Below are 24,564 nucleotides of genomic sequence, written 5' to 3'. Positions count from 1 at the left end.
CTATCCACTTGATCGCTTCTTTCATTTCTCCCCTGTACCACTATCCCTACACTCAAATCTGTTATGATTTAAACGATATACAAGTAAAACACGTAGGTACCACGTAGCTAGCAAAAAGCTTGGGCATGTTCCTTAACCTCTCTGATGATCTGTTTCCTCTTCAGTAAAATAGCTTAAATATGCTTAGCTTTCAGTAGTTTAGCATCTGGCAGGCCCTTGGTAAAGTGGCTGGTGGTGGGATGATATATGAACATGGATTCCATACAAATTATTGTCCTAAATCAAAGACACTGATGTTCCTGTCCCTGTTTCACTAACTATAAAATAGGACTACCTTCAGGGTTGTCCTAATAATTAATGAGATAATATATACAAAATTTCCCTTATTTAATCCTTCATATAAATGATTTTGGTACTTCTCTTCGGTTTTCAATTTTCTAGTTCTAATTTGCCTACACCTAAATTTCTGTGGTTGTTGGGTTATGCAAATAATGGTAACCACAGATTGCTTGGAGGTAAGTACATTAAAGAACTCACACTGAGGATGAAACAAGCCTGTTCTGAATAGGTGAGAAAATCTTTAGTATTCATGCAATCCTCCCAGCAATAAAGAGAATACTGAAATTAGTTATTAACCTTATATGATCCTTTAAGGACCTTAGAACTGGGAACAGTTTAATCTTAGAAGAGACTTGCCTAAGAAAATGCAGAAATGTTTAGTACCCTGGTTCTAATATAGCCCTTTATATGTCTCCTGTGAATATTTTTCTTGACTGAATAGATTCACTTGTACGTTTCAATTTTAAATTATGTGAAAGTAAACACATTTATATTAGGAAAGCAGTAACACATTCCAGGATATATATTTATAGTCTTTATCGTCACCAGCTCTGAAATCATACACTACCACCAACTTCCAGAAACAAACCAGTAACCTACTAATGTGAAATCTGTAATACTGCTGTGAAACATGACCACCATATTAATACAGATTTGTAGACTGGCCTTCTCTTTAAAGCAAGTGTGAAATAGGTGGAATCATGACTGTCTCTGAACTTGGACAAAGAAAACATAAAATTGGTAAAGAAAAACCTTCATGTAAAATTCCTTTTTTGGGTAGATAGTGTCTCCTAGGCTGCCAAACATGTGGATATGAAATTACGGAGATCTTTACTGTTGACATTTTAATGATGAATTTATATTCTAAATCACATTTGGTGTTACTCAAAATACTACAATTAGAAAGTTAAATTATTTTTCTGTCTTTCAAGTTAAAGTTCAAGATCTGGGAGCACCATCCTCCTAACCTTTTTCTTGGTAATGTTCAATTATTACACAGCAATCAGACAATGCTCAACTTTCCAGGGTCTGACTTTCATTTTTAGGAATTGACTATGGAGAATATTTTGTTTAGAGAGTTGTTATAACTGTATTTTCTGTGATTACCACCAACGTGTGTGAAAAAAAAGTAAATGCACATTGCTCTGGCTTTACAGGTTTATAATGAATATTCTTTGGGGAGCGCCTCATGAAAATTCATCCTCAGATGGCCCCAAGGCTACTGTACACATTGTACAATCCACATAATAGCTGTTTCTGACAGCCCACTTGAAGATTAGTTTCAAGGGACCAAAGTACAACTCTCATTACCATCACTTTCTCTCCAAAATCAAAATCAACATTTCAAACCAGAAAAGTGAAGCAGGGGAAAAAACAAATCCATGAATAATTTGCCACTCACACCTCTTCCCTAAACAGTTAAAAGTCTGTCATAAGGGAGGTTTAAATGAAAACAACCTAGACGAAAACAGATGGTGCTTTGTCACTTTTCCTATCTGATTCAAAGATTCAGTTAGGGAAGGGCCTGTCATTTAAGTGTCCTCTTATTCAATAATATAAGCAACAGGACTGACGTTCCTTCTGTCTTATCTCCATCCCTTTTCCTCTTCTTTCTCTCAGTCTCCCCTTCCTCCTTCTCTTCATTCTTCCCTCCCTTCTTCCTTCTCTCTTTCCCTCTTTTCCTCCCTCCCTTTCTCCCTTCTTCCCTCCCTTCCTCTCTATCCATCTACCTGTCTGACAGGTAAAATATTACATTCCCCAAAGTTGATTCTAAGTGCATTCGATTTATAGCATGAACCAGCAAGTAAATAAACAGTCGGTTGAGTGGAGCGGAATTAAGCATCTAGCCACAGACAGAAAGCCAATACTATACAAATGGGACTACATAGTATTGGCAGGTATCAGCATCTGCATGCAACTCCTTAACTACTATTACTCATGAATCTCTCCAGGTACAGTTTGTAATCTTGTCTCTCAGTGGCTCTTTCTAGTTTGCTTCTGCATTAGACATGATAAATGCATTTTAGAAGCTGACAGTAAAAGATTAATATGCTCATAGCCATCAAAGAGAACCTTTCACTGATTTCAAATAGCTGCCCTCCCTTCAACTGCCAACTACCACCCCCCCATCCAATTAATACTTACTCACGAAGGCTTCCTCATCTGTTGGCAAACGCATGGACATGCAGAAGTACGTATCAGACTGTTAAAGAAAAAAAGGTATAAAATTCAAATTAAACTGTTAGTAAAGTAGAAATAATAACTAGTGAAAGAATGGGCTAGATGACGGAAGAAGAACAACTGGTCAAGTCAGATGAAGTTGCCTGCCACATGCTGGGTGCCAGGTTCATGCAAGGGCTAAAGTCTAGAACTTAGGCACTCTAAAAGTTTCGCTAAGACTTTTTCATAAATGATTTCAAATGCTGTTTATAAAACCAATTATCATGAGTGATATTTCTAGTATGTCACAGTTAAAAGGCAACATTTTAGATGCTTATATAAAGAGTAAATCAATTTAATGCGTTTGATTTTAAAATGGTAGACATTGGTTTTGACCATTTGTCTATTTGCATAATTAAGGATTTAATTTCCTGAATTGCTTTACAACAGCCCAAAATGTTAATTAGAGAAGTACAACAAATATAAGTTGGTATTAAAACATAATGTGTAGGATATTTAGTTGTTCTTCCTGACTTTAACATTTTTGTGTAGTATATTGAAGAAATCAACATTAATTTAAATTATCCTTGCTTTTGCAGTTACTGGTCTCCTATCTAAATAGCCACTTTTCGCTATCAAATATATTAACATCAAGAATTACATAAAAGTTGTAATTTAAGGAAAATGAGCTTCTGTTGATCTACGCATTCCACTTCCTTAACAGAAATCCACATTCAGTGAAGTATGTGCTATGGTTGATAATATGCAGAAAATAAATAGAGACTGAACTCATTTAATGATTCGTACGTGGATATTACTGCACAGTCCTAAATCAAGAGACTACACAAACACGGATAAAGATAATTTAGGTTTCTGCACACCTACTGGTCAGTGCCAAAAAATTGTGGAATTTGTACCTCATTTTTTTTGTTTCTGTGTTGAGACACAAGGGGGTTCAAATACACATTAAACAAGTATAATATAATTTGGAAAATTACGTGCCAGCACTGTGCTAAGCACTTTACACATGTTAACTCTTTCAATCGTCAAAACACATTCCTATGATATAGGAAATACTACCCCCATTTTACAGATGAGGAAACTGAAGCAAACCAAGGTTAAGTAACTTTACTGTTTGTTTCTAGCCAAAACCCGGCAATAGGCAGTTATTGAACCCTTTGTTAGTGCAGTTACTTAAGAAAGTTTCCAATTATAAATCTTTTCTATGGGTCTTTGAAATCTAAGTCTTCTACCACCCAGGACTGTCTTCTTATATTCAAGGAAGTAATTCTGCTCTGATTCTCAGCCAATGGATGCCTTGCTTTAACTTACATCACTGCTTCCTGTCATAAAGATAAGAGAAGTTTGTTTTTCCTCTGGATATGTGCCAATCTACAAGCCCAGATGGGCTAGTCACATGGACCAACCCCCCAACACCCCTCAGTGCCTTTTTCTCAACACCCTCAGCCCTTAAAAGGCCTCCTGTCTTATGTTTTGGCAAAATTGAGTTCAGTTCACACTGGACCCCCTTCCCTTTTGCAAAAGTTATTACTGAAGAAAGCTGTCCTTAGCACTTTAACTAGTGTCCCCCTGGTTTATCTTTGATGCTAACAAGTGCAGGAGCTGGGATCTAAACATCAGCATTCTGACTAATGCATCCCTTAGCAACGTGAACAATAATGACTTAAAAGCAGATATTAAAAAAAGTAAATTTAAAGTACCTAAGCATATATTTATAACCAGAAAGAATCCAAAGGTTGCAATGAAATGCAAAGCAAACAGAAGTTATTTTACATGTGGACTAACAGCTTTTTGTTTTATTTTAACTTACTTTATTATAAGTCAGCCCAAGTTGTTTTTTTGCAATAGATGAGGTATAGGCATAAATAGATATCTAAAATTCAGCATGTTGGTTCTTTTGATAAAAGAGAAAACTAAGCACAATAATGGTTACATATACAAAATAAAGGAAACTACAATTTATATTGAGAATTGATCAGAAACATATTATAATTCTTGCTCTTATCATCAACTGAGCAATTTAAAATGACAGAATAACTTGGGAATGCCTTTCTTCTAACAATTTATACTTCTTGGTTTATAACTTCTCTAATAATGAGAATGTTTAGATTTCAGTGGTTTGTTTCCTGTTATATTAAAGCCAATTTGAAGAGGAAAACAAGAGGAAGAAAAGATGAAGGAGAGCCTCTGTAGAACAACCAATAAGTATTCTGCAAAATTATTCTGGGAGAACCAAGTCTATATTAGATATCTCATCAATAGTCTACCATGCACCATCACGCTATGACTTAGGATTTTACTTATGACCCATTTTTCAAGATAAAGAATAATTCTGTTAGAAGAAAAGAAGGTAATTTCTTTTCTAAATATCGTGCACATTAAAAAAATACAATGCGCATCAAATCAATAATCAGCCTATAGGTGAAAGCTCTGAAGACCACAGTTCAACAGAACAGAAAATGGCTAAAGGTAATTTATTCTTTCTTCTGCAACTGTAAAAGGTATTACTGATTTTGGTCTGTAGTATTCTGGTATCATAGTTTGGTTTCTAGAATGAAGTTGAGAGCTCAAAATCTATGTAAAGAAGATATGCTCTTCAGGATCATTTACATGGTTCACTGGGAGAAGCCAAATCTTTAAGACCAGGGCCAAGTTCTGTCTCCCTTAGGCTGGCTGAATATGAGTAAGCACTCTTTTTGTGTTATTCATTTTCTTCTCCCAGTTATGTTATGAGTAGGCCTAAGGGACACTTCATCTTTTTTTGCAGAAATGGAAACTAATTCACACAAAGGTTTTTGACCTACCTAAGGCCACCTAGGTAGGTAGGGTCAAGGTCAGAAATAAAAGTCTTCAAGTTTATGCTTTCAACATTAGAGATAATTATATATCTTTTTTTTGCCACTTATGTGCCATTAAGGTTTTTTTCATTTTTTTAAAAAAAAATTTGATTAGACTTGACATTCAATATTATATTAGTTTCAAGTTTTAATAGTTACATTGTGATTCTGGAGAGTCTTTCAATCTTTATACCTCTGTTTTTCTAACTATGAAACTAAATCTTGCATTTCAAATAAAATTTAAGGTTCTTTATAAGTAAATGAACAACTTATTTTCAACAAGATGTGTAACTTGTTGAAGAATGGATTGGACAATGGTCTTTACTGAACTATTATAAGCTCATTATAGTGCAGGGAAAGATCATTTAGGTGATTACAACATACTGTTTCATCAATACAGATTAATTTCTATAGCACGCCACCACAAATGGATACTTTAAATTTAAATTCCATGCTGCAAGCAGTAGTCAGTTTAAGAATTCAAGACTATAAGAACATGTAATCACGTAGTTAACTACCACCAACCCTGGGATTGAGAAACACTTAAAAAAAAAAAGCCTCCTGAAGCAACAATATTAAGAAAACTAGAATGATACATTTCTCAAAGTAATAAAATAATTACATCACTAATACAAGTAAATAACTAGCTGTGTTTTTCTTTTTTGCAAGATGAACACCGAGAACACTATTCAACAATACCTTGAGATTAGGTAGATACTCATATGACCCCACAACTTCTGTCATTCAACAATACAAAAAAAAGTTCAAAAGATTTAAACTTATGATCACTATTTAGCATATGACAACCTGTAAAAGGGAGAACATTTATTGTGCCTCCCATTTCATTCCAGAAGCTTTCCATCATAGTTTTCTCATGATAATGCCTCTGGGTAGGTATTATAGACACTCTTTGAAAGATGGAAAAACGGAAGTCCAAGAGAGCAAATAACTTGCTTGTGATTAAAAAAAAATAAATTCTGGAAACAGATGAAATGGAATTTGAACCCACTTCACTAAAGCATTTCTCTTTCCGCTATGGAAAGATAGCTATTAGAAGGTTATTTTTCCAATGCCTTTAATATTTGAAAAGGAAATGTCAGTTCTTAGATTCAATTTTAGTTGTTTACTGGATTCATGGGAGATACAAAGGAATCAAAGACACGTATAAAATTTAACAAGAAGTTTTAGTCCAAGTCCCCTAAACTTCCAGTAGCACCTGAAACATTTCATGAAAGCTTGTGGGCAAACTACAACAAACCGGAACCACAGCCACTTAATTTTGTCACCATTTTGAACCTGCAAAGTAAAGCTGTTTGAAAACAAACATAACTCAGATCAATGTTTCTCTCTAACACACTCTGAAGACACAAAAACAGCACCTTACTGCCCGTTATAGTAGTTCCTTCATTTGAACGCACTGTCCTAGAAAGGATGCTTCTATAATTCAACTCAAACTACCAGTACAACCTTTCACAATTTTCCATCGATCATCACCATGAACCCTCTTTTTTTTCTCTGTGGGAAGAACATTGTATCTGAGCTTGGTGCCAGGGGACTGTCTATAAAATACTGCAGATTCAAACTGCTAACATAATGCTCAGAGTCACAAAAAGGGAGACATAGAATGTGAATCTACATAGCCATGTCTCCCAGTGCTATCTGTTATGGCACATCAGCCAAATCTGAATCAAGAGGGATATGATATTGCTGATGCTTTTTCACTGCTGCTGTTGGGAACTATCCAAGAAAAGCATATTTTTCTGACAAAAGAAGACAGTGCTCTAGACATGAAAAAAAAAAAGTGCCTGCAACTAAAGAATTCCTATTATAGTCTATTATTACCCATTTTAAACCAAGTTCTCATGCAGACAGTAATAGCTTGCTTACATGATATAAGAAAAAAGTGCTTTTTATTTTGATTTAGTCATTTGTGAGACAGAGATACAGTGGTTCCTAAGGAATAAGTAGTTAATAAAATCAACCACTTATGTAAATCAATATGGGACAAGCAAAACCATCTGTATACCATTACGTGTGAAAACTGTTCACATAAAACCAGTAATTTTTGTTTTGGGAAACCAGAGGTACCATTCAGATCCTAGTGATGAGCACTGTGATTTGATCCTGGCTGGATAACATCCTCACTGCCCTTTTATTGTTCAAGTTTAAAGAATCCCTGCAGACTAGCTTTCTTAAGGAGCTTATTCGATGTGGTGACACAAATAGGTATACAAATAGACAACATGACCCGGTTTGACCTGGATATGGTCCTTTTGCTTATTTCTGTGGCTATCTGCAAATTGTTTGTTCTCTGTAAATAGGACATCACCCATAGAAATATTATATTCTGTACAGTATGTTCTCTGGTAACTTTTCTCTTGTTAAATAACCAGAGCAGTGGAACTATCTCAGGGTGGCAATTGTGACTTTGTGCCTTAGAAGAGCTGTTAGAAAAGTAAGTAGTAACTTTTCTACAGACCCAGATCATGCACATTTTAAATCCAATCAGGAAAAATCGTGAAGGATCCATGAAGCCCTACATTTTGACACAGTACTCACTTTGGATTTAAATAACTTGCGTTCTGCAAAAAACTAGTGAAAATCTCAGGAACTTATAGTAGTTTTACCAGACCAACAAGAGAAAAGTACAGAAAGTGTTCAGTCCTTTCTGACAAGAATTGGAGTTCTATTGAGATGAAGAAAGCAATTGGAAAATTATTTTTCAACATTTTCTTGGAATTGATCCAGATAGAAAATAGAATCAAATTGTTGTTTCCCAAAGTGATTTTAATATACACATTATTAAGCTTATACTGACACAGTGGTCTTTGTACTTTCAGTCTCATCCTGATTATAAAAGGAAGTTGGAGCAAAGGAAAACTATACCAAAGCATAGATGATTTTCTGGAGCAAAAAACATAGGTTTAAAAAATTTACCTCTCTGAAATCAGAAATGAAGACAGTTAATTACAGATATAATTCCTTAAACTGTCAATTTTGTATATAGCCTATCCTAATTTCCTTTTTCCTGTTAAGTCTTTCTCTTGCCATATAACTTTAAAAAACATGGTGCCCACTTAGATTTATTAGGCTCTGGAAGAAATAGTCACAGTGAAGATTTTATGTTACTGGGTGATGAACACACAATGGGATTTATAGATGATGTAATACGAATTGTACACCTGAAATCTATGTAATTTTACTAACAATTGTCACCCCAATAAATTTAATAAAATAAAATAAATAAATAAAAGGAATGCAAAAACATTCGTAAATGACTATAAGAGAGTATTCTCCGAAGTTCTCCACTCTTGTCCTTACCATTAAGTTAAGCTCCATTCCCAACAACTCGTTGGGTATTCACCCCAACCTAGAATGTAACCTTGTAATAATGTCTGCTAGCATCCTAACCATTTAGAATATACTTGGCACATCCTGGGAGCTCTACAAATATTTGTTGAATTTTGCATGTACCTTCTTCCTTTGGTGGCAATAAACTCACAGTTTAGGAAAAGCTGAACTGAAACCTGTATTATACATGCTGCCTAATTAGGGTTTTATACCGCATCCCTTTTTTCATATAAATTTTATCCTTCAGTTGATTCATACCAGAATCCCATTTGCATTTTTAAACTATAATCATTGTGGCTGGTGATCACAACATTTTCAATGCAGTAGCTCAAATGGAAGCTACTTTCCTGGCAAGGGCTCTTCTTTGGGAATTACAAATCTGTACTGGCAAATGATACAGAAAAAAGTATTTTGGTGAGGGAACATCTGTCTCAGAGCTTTTTCACACACTTTCACTTAAGAGCAAACAAAAAGGAACATACTAACAATGGTCTATAATTAATTGTCTAGGCACAGGTGGTGGTAACAGTGATGAGAGCCTCCTTGGCTTTTTGGTTATGGGGGAAGTTGTGAGGGGAAATTGTAGTGTTCTGAACAGAAGTTGCTGATGATGTATCTATACTATTCATCTTCCCCAAAGTTAAGCCAGTTGTTTCAGCTTTTCATCAAGTTTCCCTGAATGTGGAAGCAGTCAATTTTCTGAATCATGTGTCAGAATTAACTAGTTACACCTATGTGCCTCTCCTTTAGCACAGGTGACTGGAAACTGACTATATTTGTCAATCTGTTTGGAGATGCTTCAGAACAGAACAGGCTCCGCAATCACTACCGCCAAACACAAAGTTTCTATGCTAAGTGGCTTACAGTTGATTCTGGGACAATACAGCATCGCAAAAGAGAACCTCTAGACTTGAACGGGTCTGTCAACTACTTTACTACTTAAGTTGCATTTCCAGTCTCTTGAAGTTTAAAATGAACCATCAGAAAACAAAGTAGTCTACTTGATTTCTGTTCTTTCTAGACTTGTTCTCATATATCTTGCTATAGTCATTTTATTAATACTTGCCTACCTTTAAATCTCTTTTAATGCCTGTGTAGAAATCCATTCTTCCATCCATCCATTCATTCATTCAACAAACGTCTATGTTGAACAACTCCCAGGAACTGTGTTAAACTCATACAACTGAGCAAAAATATAAATGATCTCTGTCTTCATAGATCTTAGTCTATTAGTATAAGAGACTATCATACAAATACGTCTAAAATGTTTGCTGTTCTAAATGATATATGGGGGAAAATACAGGTTGCTACAAGAGCCAGTAATTCAAAAGAAATGATCTTGGTGAAGGAGGTTAGCAACGTTTTAGACATATGAAATAGTATTTTCAAAGGCCCCGTGATTGGAGAGAACTTAGTATGACTGAGAAGACAAAAGCCAGTACATACAGACAGAGGGAACATATTTTAATCTGGATTGGACACAATGCAGGACTTTGCAGTCCATGTTAAAGACTTTGATTGTTTCATTTTTCTTTAGACCAACAGAAAGCCAATAAAATTTATTGTAGGAAACTTACATGGAGGCTCGAATTAATTATATGAGACAGGTAAAAAGGACATGTAGTTGTTCAGAAACGTGACGATAGTAGCTTGAAAATGGGTGATATCAGTAAAGAAGAGGACAGATTCTGGAGATATAGTTTATTGCGTACAACAGACACGACTTGGGAGTAGATTAAAATGGCAGGTAAGGAGGTGGTGACAAAGATGCTTCCTAGACTCTTGCACTGATGTTCACTGAGACAAAAAAGAACAGGTTTGAAGAAGATGAATTTGGCATTAGACATGGAATTAGACATGTTGAATTTAAGAAGCTTTTCAAATTTTTAATGTAAATGTCAAATGGGCAGTTGGGTAAAAGTTCCTGGAGTTGAGAGGAAAAGTTTGGCTTATAGATACAAATTTAAATGACAGGAAATTTGGGTGGTAATTGGGCAACGGGTGTGGAGGAGGCTGCTTTGTGAGAGTAGAAAGTAAAACAGTAAAGAGAACTCACAGAGCTGTGAAGTGGTTGGCCAAAAAAAGATAAGCCAGGGAGTTTAGGAAAAAAAACCAGGAAAATATTATTTCATAGAAGCTGAAAGAACAGAATGTTTCAAGAAAAAGGAAGTAGTCGATAATGTCACTAATCAAAATCCCTGTTACCAGTGTTCTCATAGGGGTGGCTACAATGCACTACTAATATTTGGACATGTACTTTTTGTGTGTGTTAATATCCCTAACTTATCTTCTCTGTAGCTCTTCCTATAAGGACTATAAATGCGGCTTCTCATGACTCAGACTCTTCTCAAAGCTATTAAGCTTCAGCCACACTAACTATCCAGGTTACCCACAGCCTCTCTAGTGTTGTCATTTACACTGCTTCCCAATAAAGAAATATCTACAGCAACAGTATATAGCAGAGTTACCACAAAGTTCCTCCACTAGTTCCTCTGGTGATGGTCACAAAACTTGAGGAAACTTGGGAAAAAGGAAAGACAGAATATCAATGAAAAGAAAAATGGAAAAACAAACAATAACAAGAACAACAAAAACCAAATAAAGAGTTAGAAGGCTGAAGAAAAAAAAAAAGGGTTAATAAGTCAATTTTTAAAATATTTGAGATATTCAAAATAAAACAATATAAGGAAAATTATTTGAAGCAATACTTGTATTTATTATATAAACTCCACAGAATATACTGCCACCAAGAAATAAATCTCTATGGATGCTTGCTGATTTCCAGTACAAGAAACTACTGCTGAATAGACTAGTGGTGTCATTGCAAACCTAGGAATCACAATGCCTGATTTACCCTTTCAGCACATACTGATTTTAATTTCTTATAATGTATTAAGAACTAATGACAGATTTCTGGTCAGGATGGCTGAGTAGGTAAATGCAATGCTCACCTCCTGTCATGACTACATCAATTACAACCAAACCACAGAACAACCACTATTGAGAATCGCCTGAAATCTAGTTGAACTGAAGCCCTACAAACAAGGATATACACAAGAAGCCCCCTTGAGACTGACAGGAGGGGAAGAGACATGGAACGATCACATACCCATGTGTGACCATTAAAAATCGAGAGGGCTATCTTGATGCAGAGGCTCCCCCTGCCCCAAGGAGTGACGGGTCCTAGTCTCTCCCCAGCGCAGGGTTTCAGTGCTGAAGAGAGAAGTTCCCATAACTTCTGGCTGTGAAAACCAGTGGAGATTTTGCCTGAGGGAGATGGAGGGTTGCTGGAGTCCCAGTCGCTCCTCTGAACGGGCTCGTGCATGAACTTACTCATTAACAGAATCACTCACTCTGAGCTCCAGCACTGGGGCAGCAGCTCAAAAGGTGCCAGGAACATACAGGGAGAAACTGTGTTCTCTTCCTTCAGAACAAGGGCTGGAGGGGCAGCTCTCTCCTGGACAGAGGAACTGGCAGAAATCAAAATGGCAATGCATAGAGCTACGAAAATGTTTATCAGGAACAGCCCTTTTTCCTTAGAGTGGATTGAGCATATGTTCATTCCACAAAGACCATACTAAACCAAGTATCTGCCATCAGAGTCATATGTAAGAGGTCTCAGAAAATGTTTATGATCACCAAGAACGAATTCGGTTGCAAATTGTACAAGACCAACTCAAAATGGCTTAAACTAACAGAGATGTCATCTCTCACATAACGAGAAGTCCAGAAGTAGGACAGATGCAGGAATGGTATTTCATCCAGCAACTCAACAATGTCATCAAGGACCTAGGTCCTTTCCATCTTTTTTTTGCTTTTCATATTCAGTTTATTGCCTTGCATCTGCAGGATTCCTTCCTCACGATCCCAAGATGGTTAGAGCAGCTACCAATATCATATTCTCACAAAGCACTTCACAAAAGGCAGCAGAAAGAAATTTTCTTTCTTAAGTTCCTTTTCTTTCTTTTTAAAATTAAAGCTTATTGAGGTGACAATGGTTAGTAAAATTACATAGGTTTCAAGTGTACAATTCTGTAATACATCATCTATATATCACATTGTGATAGGCATAGGCAATAGTTTAGTGGTTATCAGATGGTAAGGGGGAAGTAGGGTGGTAGATGAGGGTAAATGGGATCAAATATATGGTGACAGAAGTTCCTTTTTCTTTTTTTTTCTTTTTTTTTAACTTTTATTTCTTTTAAGTTTGTTTTTCCAGGACCTATCAGCTCCAAATCAAGTAGTTGTTTCAATCTAGTTGTGGAGGGCGCAGCTCACAGTGGCCCATGTGGGGATCGAACTGGCAAACTTGGTGTTATGAGCACCACACCCTAACCAACTGAGTTAAACTGTTGTATTTACGTTCTTCTCCCAAATAAATCACCTTAGGTTCCCAGCAGCCATTGTGTTATTATTGACCCAAGGAAGAGGACAGGGCAAATGCTAGTTAGGAAAGGAAGAGAACATGGCATAGCAGAATACCCTCCTAGATAGGAAGAGGAAACAAAAGGAAGGCTCAGGCCAAGGGCACGTTAATTTCATAGTCATATCTGAGATATCACAGTTAATACCAAAGGGATCAGATCGCATAGACTCCATTCGTTTGATATCTCTTCCACTGCCCATGGCCATTCATGTAAGACCACCCCTTTCCACACACCCAGATATTATTCTGACAATAAAAAAGGGAAGAGGAGGGAAACAGCTTAATCAAAAGTTGAGCTGTGTGTCTTCACCCTGTAGAAAGTGGGATACCTTCAACTGATGCTTTTTAAGATGTTTTTCCCCTTGCTATCCAGAGGGATATCAGGAGCTTAAGAAGCTAAATTCAATCAGTTTAAAAAATTAAAATCTTTATTTTCTTTTCATACTCGAAGAACAGTGTGTAAACTGTGACTCTGCTATATACACAAGCAAAGAATAATTTGTAAATTAATGTGTTATTTAAACTTGTACTATTTGTTATGCATTGATAACTAGCATAAGCATACGTGTTTCCCCAAAAATAAGACGCAGCCAGATCATCAGTTCTAATGCGTTCTTTGGAGCAAAAATTAATATATGACCCGGTCTTATTTTAATATAAGACCAAGTCTTTAACATAATACAACATAATATAATATAATATAATATAATATAATATAATATAATATAATATAATACCAGGTCTTATATTAATTTTTGCTCCAAAAGACGCATTAGAGCTGATGGTCTAGCTGGGTCTTATTTTCAGGGAAACACAGTAGTATATCATTGCCTGATGAGGTTTCCTGTGGAAGAGATGTAAAATATGTAAATAATCTTGTAAAGCTCAAATATATTTACATACTCATGGTAACTATTAACAGAATTTTTGACCCGCATGATGATAAATTTTTTACTTCATTGTTGGTGGTACTTAAAATTGGTACAAATATTTCAAGAAATCAAAATGGCAATGCATAGAGCTATGAAAATGTTTATCAGGAACAGCCCTTTTTCCTTAGAGTGGATTGAGCATATGTTCATTCCACAAAGACCATACTAAACCAAGTATCTGCCACCATGGTCATCTGTAAGAGGTCTCAGAAAATGTTTATTATCACTAAGAACGAATTCGGTTGCAAATTGTACAAGACCAACTCAAAATGGCTTAAACTAACAGAGATGTCATCTCTCACATAACGAGAAGTCCAGAAGTAGGATAGATACAGGAATGGTATTTCATCCAGCAACTCAACAATGTCATCAAGGACCTAGGTTCTTTCCATCTTTTAGCTTTATCATATTCAGTTTATTGCCTTGCATCTGCAAGATTCCTTCCTCATGATCCCAAGATGGTTACAGCAGCTACCAATATCATATGCTCACTAAGCACTTCTCAAAAGACAGCAGAAACTTTCTTCCTTAAGTTCCTTTACTTTCTTTCTTTTTTTTTTTAAAGTTTATTGGGGTGACAATGGTTAGTAAAGTTAAATAGGTTTCAAGTGTACAATTCTGTAATACATCATCTATATATCACATTGTGATAGACACAGACAATAGTTTAGTGCTTATCAGATGGTAAGGGGGAAGCAGGGTGGTAGATGAGGGTAAATGGGATCAAATATATGGTGATAGAAGTTCCTTTTTTTTTTAAACTTTTATTTCTTTTAAGTTTGTTTTTCCAGGACTCATCAGATCCAAGTCAAGTAGTTGTTTCAATCTAGTTGTGGCCCATGTGGGGATTGAATCTGCAATCTTGCTGTTAAGAGCACCACGCCCTAACCAACTGAGCTAACTGGCAGCCCAGGAAGTTGCTTTTCAATAGTGAAACTTTCCAAGAAGCACTTCATCACCAGCAGAATTCCTTTCACATCTAAATTTTCACATTCCCATCTCTAAACCAATCATTAGCAAGGGAAAAGGAATTACCATGATTAGTTTAGTCTAATCAAGACTCACTTTCTGGGCTAGGGAATTCTAATACTGGAACAAAAGTGGGGGCCAGTTAGCAAGAAGGGGAAGAGATGTCTGTAGAGTAGACAACTAAGAGGTCCTGACAGCACAGTTTTGAAAACAAAGAAAAAAACCCTCATAATTCTAAATTTAATCAGTGGTAGATAATGTTTGTTTGAGTAACTGGGTCCCTTTCAGAAAATGTACTGATCTGCAATGTTCAGAAATTTTGGAATCTTTGTCTTCTTGTCTAGTAATATAGCTATGTCAATGAAATACATACTCAATTAGATACTTTCTGCTATTAATACATCGTTTAACTAGATGCCAAGATACACTGAAATCTGGAGGCCAAGAATGGATAAAATGTCAATCCCCAGTTCAGCAAGCCTGACCATCTTGAGGGAAACAGGAGATGGAAATCCAATTCAGTTCTAACTTAAATGAAGACAATTGTGCCTTCTGAAAAATGCTACTTTCTCTTTAAAGAAAGAGGTACAGAGGCATGGGGTATTTATGTTTAATGAAGTCATATATTTAACAATGCTGATCAAGGGCAAAGTCATTCTGCTTCTCTTCTCCTCCCCCACAGTGATTCCATGACCTATTCATTTTCCTTAGACTTCCAATTCCTAAAGAAAAGATTGTAACAGATTTGAATCCTTTGCCTTGAACTTCTAGAAGGAACTATAAAACCAAATATAAAAATGTTCTTTGGAATGCTCTTTGCTTTTCCTTTGCAGGTCATAAACATTTATTGTATGCTAGTCTGTCTCCTGCTATTGGACTGTGTGTTAAGGGCTGAAGCCTTGATTTATTCTTGTTCTGGCAGAAGAAATCGGTACACAATGAATGTTGGTTAAATTATTTTGTTGACTTTTGTTATGCTACACGACTAATAACATTTCATAAAGGGCCTATTCCTACCAAAATAGCTCCAGAGCATTGGGTCATTTTTTTTTTCCCTTTAACTGTGTTATGTATGCTTCTTTTAAGGCTATCAAACCAAATTTCTCCCACTACAATTTTCCAATTTCCACTGAAACACAGTATTAGTAATTCAAGAAAAGGAATGACTCTACAAAGGTTGTCTTCTCTTTGTCTAAACTCCCAGAGGTAGATACTTATATAGTTAATGGAGTCGTTATTATAATGAACGAAATAACTGTAGAAAAAACAAATGCCCATTTTCAAGACACGTTTTTACTTTTCATAAGTTCATTTTACATTATAAATATAAATACTGAACTTCAGTGCATGGTATCCTTCTTTAAGCCAGACTGGAAAAATCCTAATACTAAATTAAAAAGTACATTCAATGCTTTAAAATCAGCTTTATTTTTTTATTTTTCTCAATCTCTCTCAATCTTAATCTCTCTCCCTCTCCCTCCCGCCCTTTTTCCCTCCCTCCCTCTCCCTCTCACAGCATGATAAGTACAATAAAACTAAATAATCATAAATTATCATCATTATATAATTAAGTTTCTATAGTCAGCGGCCCTTAGTAGGTGTTAAAAGAAAACCCGACCTTTTATATCTAGCAGTTATAGAACATAAACTGCATAAACAATATAAACTATTTTTAAGAGTGATCAAATAGTTTATGGGGAAAACTACTTTGTATAGAAGTATTGCCACTGACAAATTCAGACAGAATGACAGAATTAGAATACTCATCATAAGCAACTTCTAACGAATCTAGGCAATTATAATCATCCATGGCGGCTAAAACCAACAGGTGAAAAGCGGGTAGGAAAATTTATAATGGATTAATCAATCTCAAAATTCTTAATTTAATAAGTAAGATTAATGTCATAAGAAGAGAGACAATCAGACATTATATGAGTATGTTTCATGTTGGTACTATATAACATCAACAATGAAATATTCTTGCCAAAAACTCTAATTTAAATCTGATAAAGCCTTGGGATATACCAGCACAGGTAATACAAATGACAAAGGGACAAGTTAAATGATACTCCAGGTACAATCAGCAAAAACCTAGAATGCAGAAAACTCTTTAGGAAAATACGCTGTTGTCTTCACAAACAAATCACAAGAAAAAATAAAAGACAAAGGGAATTTCAAGATTCTTAAAAGAAACATATAAATAAGGTTTACCATGTGGACTACATTTGGATACCAAGGCAAACAAACCAGTATTTAAAAAATATATCACAACCAGAGAAATTTGACACTGACTAGACATTTGATGATTAATGGTAATAATGGTGATTGTGGTTATGTTTAAAAATAAAGTACTTATCTTTTAAAAATGTATATTGAAATACTATGAAATGAAATGATGTCTAGTAGATGCCTGGCAATAATTCAGTGTGTGTGTTGAGGAGGAATCAAGTAGAGGGGTACAGATAAAGTAAGTGACTATGAGTCGATAATCACTGATGGTGGCTCATTACACAAGCCTTTCAATTTTTTGTATACAGAGGGTGGCAAAAACATGTACACACATTTTAAGAAAGGAAAAAAACTGTATTAAAATTTTAATATTCAATATATGCTGATAACAAAAGATGAATACAAGCCAGTTATATACATGTTTTTGGAACCCTCGGTATTAAAAGTTTTCAATTAAAATGTTCAAAATACATAAAAGACACAGTTTGTCCCCTGGAATCTTTGACACTAACCTACCAAGCAATTAGTGCAATAACCAAAAAACTGAACAACAAATAGTCATATATATTGATTTGCTGTATTTTGCTTTGGGGATATAAAAATTGGTATGAAAAATTCTATTCCTTCAGAAACTTTAGAATCTAATGAAGGAGACGAAGGTTACCACTAGGAAATTGTGCGGTGTTGAGATTTGTGTTAAGGACTAGAAGAGTAACAGGAGTTCAGAGAAGAAAGAGATCAGAAGGGCTAATTAGGTCCTAGATGGGACCTGTCAAATCATATGGCAGGAGGGCAATTCGGCTGGTCCTAACATTAGGAGGAACTTTTCTCCTAATAAGGTTACATAGAGACTGAGGGACACAGACAGGACTGAGAAAAGATGACACATCTTAACAACTGTCAACTTGTGTCCAGATCCCACCATTTGTAATGCAAAGGATTTAATATAGTTTACAAACCTGTAATTTTCTTGTGAATGGTACTGCATTTTGCAGTGAATGATTTTTATAATGAAAGTATCAATTTGCTATTTTTAATATTTAAAGTATGTCTGTCAAATTTCCTTTAGAAAACAGAAGGCACAAAAAGGGCAATTGAGGAGACTTTAACCAAGGAATCGAGAGCAACGCTGTGGGCTAGGTTAAGGGAAGCATGTATGGGATGGTGAAACACCCCAGGGATTTATAAAGAAGCAAGCTGTTACCACAAAAAGAATAGGCAAGAAGAGGAAGTTATCAAAACGAGAAATTGCTTTAGCCATAGGAGAAGATGACAGGAGCTATAGCATAGGGAGAGAAACCTAGTCCCTGTCAATCAGAGAAGGAGCCAAGGAATAAGCCTTTTGCCAGTTCCTCCCACTGGCTACAGCCAATGGGAAGCCAGGGATCATGGAAGCCTGTTGATGGCATCCGTGAAGGGGAGTCCCCTGGAGCCAGGAGCAGGCTGAAGAAGACTGGAAAGTACATCTGAAGAGGCCAGTGGAGAATATCCAGCACATAGAACATTTCCCTGCTTTTATACTCCTGTTTTGGCATTCCTTAATATTTAAAAAAAAATGATAAAATGGAAGCCTCAAAAAAAAGGAAGTAACCTAGGCTTTTCTTAGCATCTGAGAGGCCCTAAACAGAGAAGCTGTGTCTCTACGTAGGAGGGGAAGAATTCAGATGAATAAAGGTAAGGGGAAGACCCCTTGGGCTGCACTTAGGTTGAACAAAACGCAGAAATGGGAGTAAGTATGGTGAACGTAGGGGCAATGTGGTAACTGGACTAATAGGCACAGAGGTGACATTTAACACAGTTCTGAGAAAAAAAAGCTGGAGAGACCAAATAAAACCAGATAATAAAAGGGATTGGGAGATAAGGAGAATTTAAATTTGTTCTGTTTAGACGTATGTCAGTCATGGCCAGTGAGTAAGGGAAAGGGCATGAAATCATGGGTGTAGTCTTTTAGAAGAACACTTTGATGGAATGAGAATGAGCAATGAGGACAGAATAGGAGGAAGAAGGCAATGGAGTCGGGAAACAAACCAGGAGGTGTCACTATCCATTTGGGTTAAGTCTATAACACGAGAGTAACAGTGGAAATCCATCCATTCATCTAGCCACATGTCCCATATGTCTAACTATCCTACAAATAATACATTGAGTCTACCACTACCAGGCCCCAGACTAGACAGAGAGGATACAACAGGGAGCAGAAACAGATGTGTTTCCTGCCCTCATATAGTCTGCAGTCTGATGAGGAAACAGAAGCATGAATTGAGTAATGACGTGAAAAAGTATAAAATTGCAGTTGTGAATGGTACCCTGAAAAGAGGCATAAGGTGATATGAGAGCCCTGACAGCTCTGTGACGAGGGGTGGGGGTTAAAGGTGGAGTAGGAGGGATGTGGAGAATGGGAGGTGGTCAGGAAAAGTTTCTCTTAGAAAATAATGCTCATGTTGAGATCTGAAAGCTGGGAAGGCTTTACCCAGCGCAGACAGAGAGGAAAGAGCAGAACATAGTGAGAATAAAGCCTGTGGACAGGGAATGTAGGAATCAGGGTCTCTGGGGCAGAAAGGAAAAGAGACAAATTTGAAAGACATTTCAAAAGAAGAAATCAAAAGAACTGTAGACACCCAGAATTTAAATCTAGATTAATGTGGTTCCAACCATTTTAACCAAGGAGATGAGACACTTAACTGCCTAATCAATCTGTATTTGCTAATGTGCTTTGTGCCTTGACCAGAGAACACAACCAATAAATATTTCATTTCAACAAATATTTACTAGGCACTCTGCAAGGTACTGGGAATATGGCCTTAGTAGACAATCTTTATTACATCATATGGTTCATCCGCCAACTTCCGGTCCTACACACACAAGATCAGAAGAAACAGCTAGATATAGGTTCAAGGAAGACCTATTAATCAACAAATATTCACTAAGTATCTTCTATGCAAAACAGTACAAAATGCTATGTATACAATATCTTGGCTGCAACACAAGTATGAGCGAGCTTCTTTTACAAATATATGTTTGCTCAGTATGAGCATAAACTGACAAAATATGCAGCAAGATGAATATAAGATGCAGTCATTGGTTTCAGAGACCCTTTTATGTGAGATATTTAAAACATGAAAATTAATCACTATAAGTGACAAGACAACAGGTCAGGAAGAATGGTACAAATGATGACACTCAGATGAGACTGGTTTGAAAGAAACAGGTAGGTTCCTAGGGAAAGGGATACACATTCTGTAACTTAACGGGGTCTGATTTCAATAGGTGAAGAAGCAGGGCAAAGAAATGAGAACAGGCAGAAAGAATAACGTCAGGAGGTTCAAAGGCATATAGGAATAACAAACAGGCTACGGGTCCTAGAAAATGGGGGAATTCAAGAAGGAGCAAAAAGTATGGACTAAAAAGTAAAGTGGCACCGATGGGGACCACAGGGCAAAGAATTAAAAAAACTAAACAGAGTATGGACTATGGGATGTATTTGGTCAGAATGATGAGTCACAGAAGATTTCTGAGTAGGAGAATAGCATTATCAGAGATGATTGTTAAGGAAATTATACGGACTGAAAAACATCATAACATAATAGTCAAAAGTAGCAGGTCTGGAGCCAGCCTATCTGAGTTCCAGTCTAGACAGCTATGACTTAACAATAAAAAGGAGCAAACTACTGATAAACACAATATCAAGGATTAATCTTAAAAGCATCATGATAAATGAAAAGAAACCAGACACTATATACTATTGTAATTACATTATTTATAAATCTAGAAAAGATCAAACTATACTGAAGGAAAGATCAACCGCTGCCAGAGATGGGGCACGGGGAGAAACAATGGAGGGGAGCACGAAGCAGTGAAAGGGAATGTTGATTTGGGGTGATGGAAATGTCCTTTATCATGTTTTGGTGGTAGGTACACAACTGCATATATTTGTTTGCATGCAATGAATTGTACCCTTACAAGTGGTTGAATTTTTATTTTTACGTAAATCGTATCTCAAATAAGCTGATAAAAATGAAAAAAATCATGCAAGAGTAAAAAGTTAGGTAGCCGTTGAAATAAAAGCATTGAACTTAAGACTATTTCTTACATATAAAGAACATGGCAGCAGGGGATTCATAACTTGTGATCAATGTGGAAACAATAAAAATACTCCAGTCACTGGGGTGTGTGTGTTTGTGGGTGCTGGGGAGGGGCAGGAAATATTCTTGGTATAAAGAATATTTCCTTCCTTTTTAAAAAAAAAAAAAAGATTTATTCAACTAATCTTTACTGGACACCAGGCATTGTTTCAGGTCCAGGGAATACAATAGTGAACAAGACAGACAAGTTCTTTTCTCAAGGGACTTAAATTCTTGACAGTACATCTCAGGAAAGATAGAGATGCAGATAGTATTTCAGTGAAGTGATGGACATGAAATCAAATGGAGATTTGTTCCTGAAGTGATGAGTACTCAGATGGAATTCAGACTTCCCCCAACCGATAGAAGTAATATTGTCAATAATGGTTAGCTAACAAGGCTATTTTATTCATTACAATGCACAATAGGTTAGGTACATAATAGTGACTGACAGTATACTGGTATCAAAATGGTGACATAGGTTATTTGATAAAGCCCAGGGGAGAAAATGGTCTGCCAGACTGATATTTAGAAAGGGAATAGTTGGAAAAATCATTTCAATGTTGTTTATATTTCATTGCCCGAGCAAGATTACTTTAAAAAAATTATATATGCCTGAATTAACTCTACTAATATTAATATTTATGTGATGATATCTTTGGATTTCACTAGGTTTGAATTTATTGCGAAGAAAAAGCTAATTCTCTGTCAATGATGTCCTGAACGAACTTCTGAAATGAAGAGACAAGATCATTCTTAATTTAATTAATGTTTCCTTTGTAACAGAGTGATTCACACATTTGCAAATTTCTTTCTATTTTCTATAAAGTTCTTAACCACAATAAACACATTCTGGAAGGTTTTTTTTGTTTTTGTTTTTAAATAAATGCAAGGAAACTATCTTGGATTTATATATTTGTAAACTTATTTTGGACAAATGACATTTTTGATCTTGGGAAATATGTACATGTTGAGGAAAGAAAGGAAGTGGGGAAATAAATGACACACAAACTTCCAATAAACTTGGAGTCTTCCAACAGCAGCAGACTTGAACACATTAAAAGAGCGCTAAATTTGGCTTTTATTTGCTTCAGTGGTACTTGAAATCTCTGTGGCTATTGTAGGAGGCTTTCAGGTCATCACAAACCAAAGTGAGAAGTGAATATTGTGGGGAAGTAACTATACTAAATACCTTATTTATTTCAGCCAACTCCTGCCATAATTGATTGAAGGACTCAAGTCCCCTTATACCTAACAGCCACAAGTTTCTAGACCCAAGTTTAATACTGTTGATTAAATAAATGATAGGTAGAAGAAAGACTAGTATATACCCTCTGGCAGAATCCAAGAATTCATATTGAGTAAGATAAACTTTTTTACTCTCAGCTCTGAGCTATTTAGGGAGGGAACTCAATTTCTTCACCCCTGAGTACAGTTTTCTCCATTTTGTATTATGGAGTGGTGGTGGCAGCAGAAAAACAATACAGAGACTATTTGTTAACTTCTAAACTTGTTTGACCTCACTACAGTCACCTCTTTAATACTTGCATTTACCCAGGCTGCCAATCTATCTTTTTTCTTACATCTACTGTGTCTGCCTTCGAAGTCTGAGGCAAGTGGATGAAACCACAACAGTGAAATATCTGTGAGTACTGCCTTAGTATTTATAAAAATATATTAAGGAGAAAAAATTAACATGTCAACAGGTTTAAAATGGGGAAGCTAAAGTTTATAATAACACAGTTGTAGAAACAGTGAGGTAAACAGAGAACATGCACTTTTATAGCAAAATGATCATTCAGCTGGAAGCGAAGAATTTAACCACAGTTCTGTACAGCTTACCAGATGAAGCAATTTTCATTTCCATAAATGGTGGAGGCTGAAATATTTTAGTGGTATTTTTCTGCTTGTATTTAACTCGATTTTGCTTTTATTAAGTTTGTTGTTTTGTTTGGGGTTCTATTTCCAAATAAAAACCTTTAAAAATAATCAAGTAAAGCTTTTCTCTATATAAAATTATTAAACAAGGGTATTAAAGCGTTAACTGTGTGCACATTTGAGATCTATGAAAGGAAATACTCCATTCTCTTAGAAAAATCATTTGCCCTTTGTAAATCGATGTTGCCATGGCAAATGTTTTCATTTAACACTGGATTAGCTGAGGGTGGGAGGATGGCACAAGGTACAGCAGCGATGGACTCACTATTTTTCATATACCTTTCTCTTTAAAAATGCTCTCAGGTTTGTTGGGTGGGGTGACATTTGCATGCTAAGACAGAGCTATTCCTTTAATGTGTACGTCAGATTTGTCCCTTTATACCTGATTAAGTAGAATACGTTATCTGCAAAGAGCAATCTGTGCCTTGAAAGAATGTGTTCTGCACTTTTGATTAGAGAATGCAACACGTATGTGGAATGGTTCCAAATGCTCTTGAATAGGGTTATTGAAATATTAATTCAGACTACATAAATCTGAAAATAAGTGAAACAAAGAGGATTTTTCTGGTGGCTAATAAGTGCAAAGAAAATCACTTTTCTTGCTAATGTGGAAAGATATGCATGGTTGCCTTCCACAAATATCTTCAGACCGACTGTAATAGAAGAATGACCCCCTGCAAATCTGGCTCTGTTTGTTTCTAAACGTGTGCCAAATTTCCCAAATTAATTAATCAGACTCGCTTAATAGCACTGCTGCAATGCAGAGGAATAGGAATTAAAAATTTATCCATTACAGGCATTGTGTGGTAAACCCCTCTAGAGATTTCTAGAACATTAGGGGTTTACATCAGAAGGTTGAAGATCCTTTGTATTGGGATTCTTTTGTTAGTGCTATTGTTTATTTATTTCTTTATTAATTTTTAATAATTATAAAATAATAGATGATCTCTTTAATGATAAAACAACTTATATATATACCAAAAATCTGTTGCCATCCTCTTCCACTGTTACCTCTCCAAGGGACCAGTGTTTACAGCTTAATATGCCTCCTTCCAACTTTTTTTTATGCCCATACAAAAGTGTATAACCAAACAGACACACAAGTATAGGGATTTTGCTATTATTTAATTTTATTAAGATGGGATCACACTCTGCAATGACTGTGCAGTTTGCTTCTGTCACTTAACATGTAGACCTACCTCAGTCGTTCACTTTTTACACAATATTCTATAGAATCTGAC

General features: G+C 35.9%; 1 protein-coding gene across 41 annotated transcripts in view; it reads right to left on the bottom strand.

Moving 5' to 3' along the window:
* Positions 1-24,564, bottom strand: part of PAM (peptidylglycine alpha-amidating monooxygenase) — a 261,122-nt gene that overhangs the window by 113,439 nt on the left and 123,119 nt on the right. For all 41 annotated transcript variants that reach the window (XM_074328644.2, XM_074328647.2, XM_074328650.2 and 38 more), the window contains one exon: positions 2,485-2,542. In XM_074328644.2, coding sequence (XP_074184745.1) covers positions 2,485-2,542 — 58 coding nt within the window. The remainder of the gene's footprint in view (positions 1-2,484; positions 2,543-24,564) is intronic.

This window comes from Rhinolophus sinicus, chromosome 3 (genome assembly GCF_057876585.1).
Source record: "Rhinolophus sinicus isolate RSI-liver-muscle chromosome 3, RSI-T2T, whole genome shotgun sequence".
Classification (NCBI taxonomy): Eukaryota; Metazoa; Chordata; class Mammalia; order Chiroptera; family Rhinolophidae; genus Rhinolophus; species Rhinolophus sinicus.
This window is presented reverse-complemented; position numbering and strand designations above follow the sequence as displayed.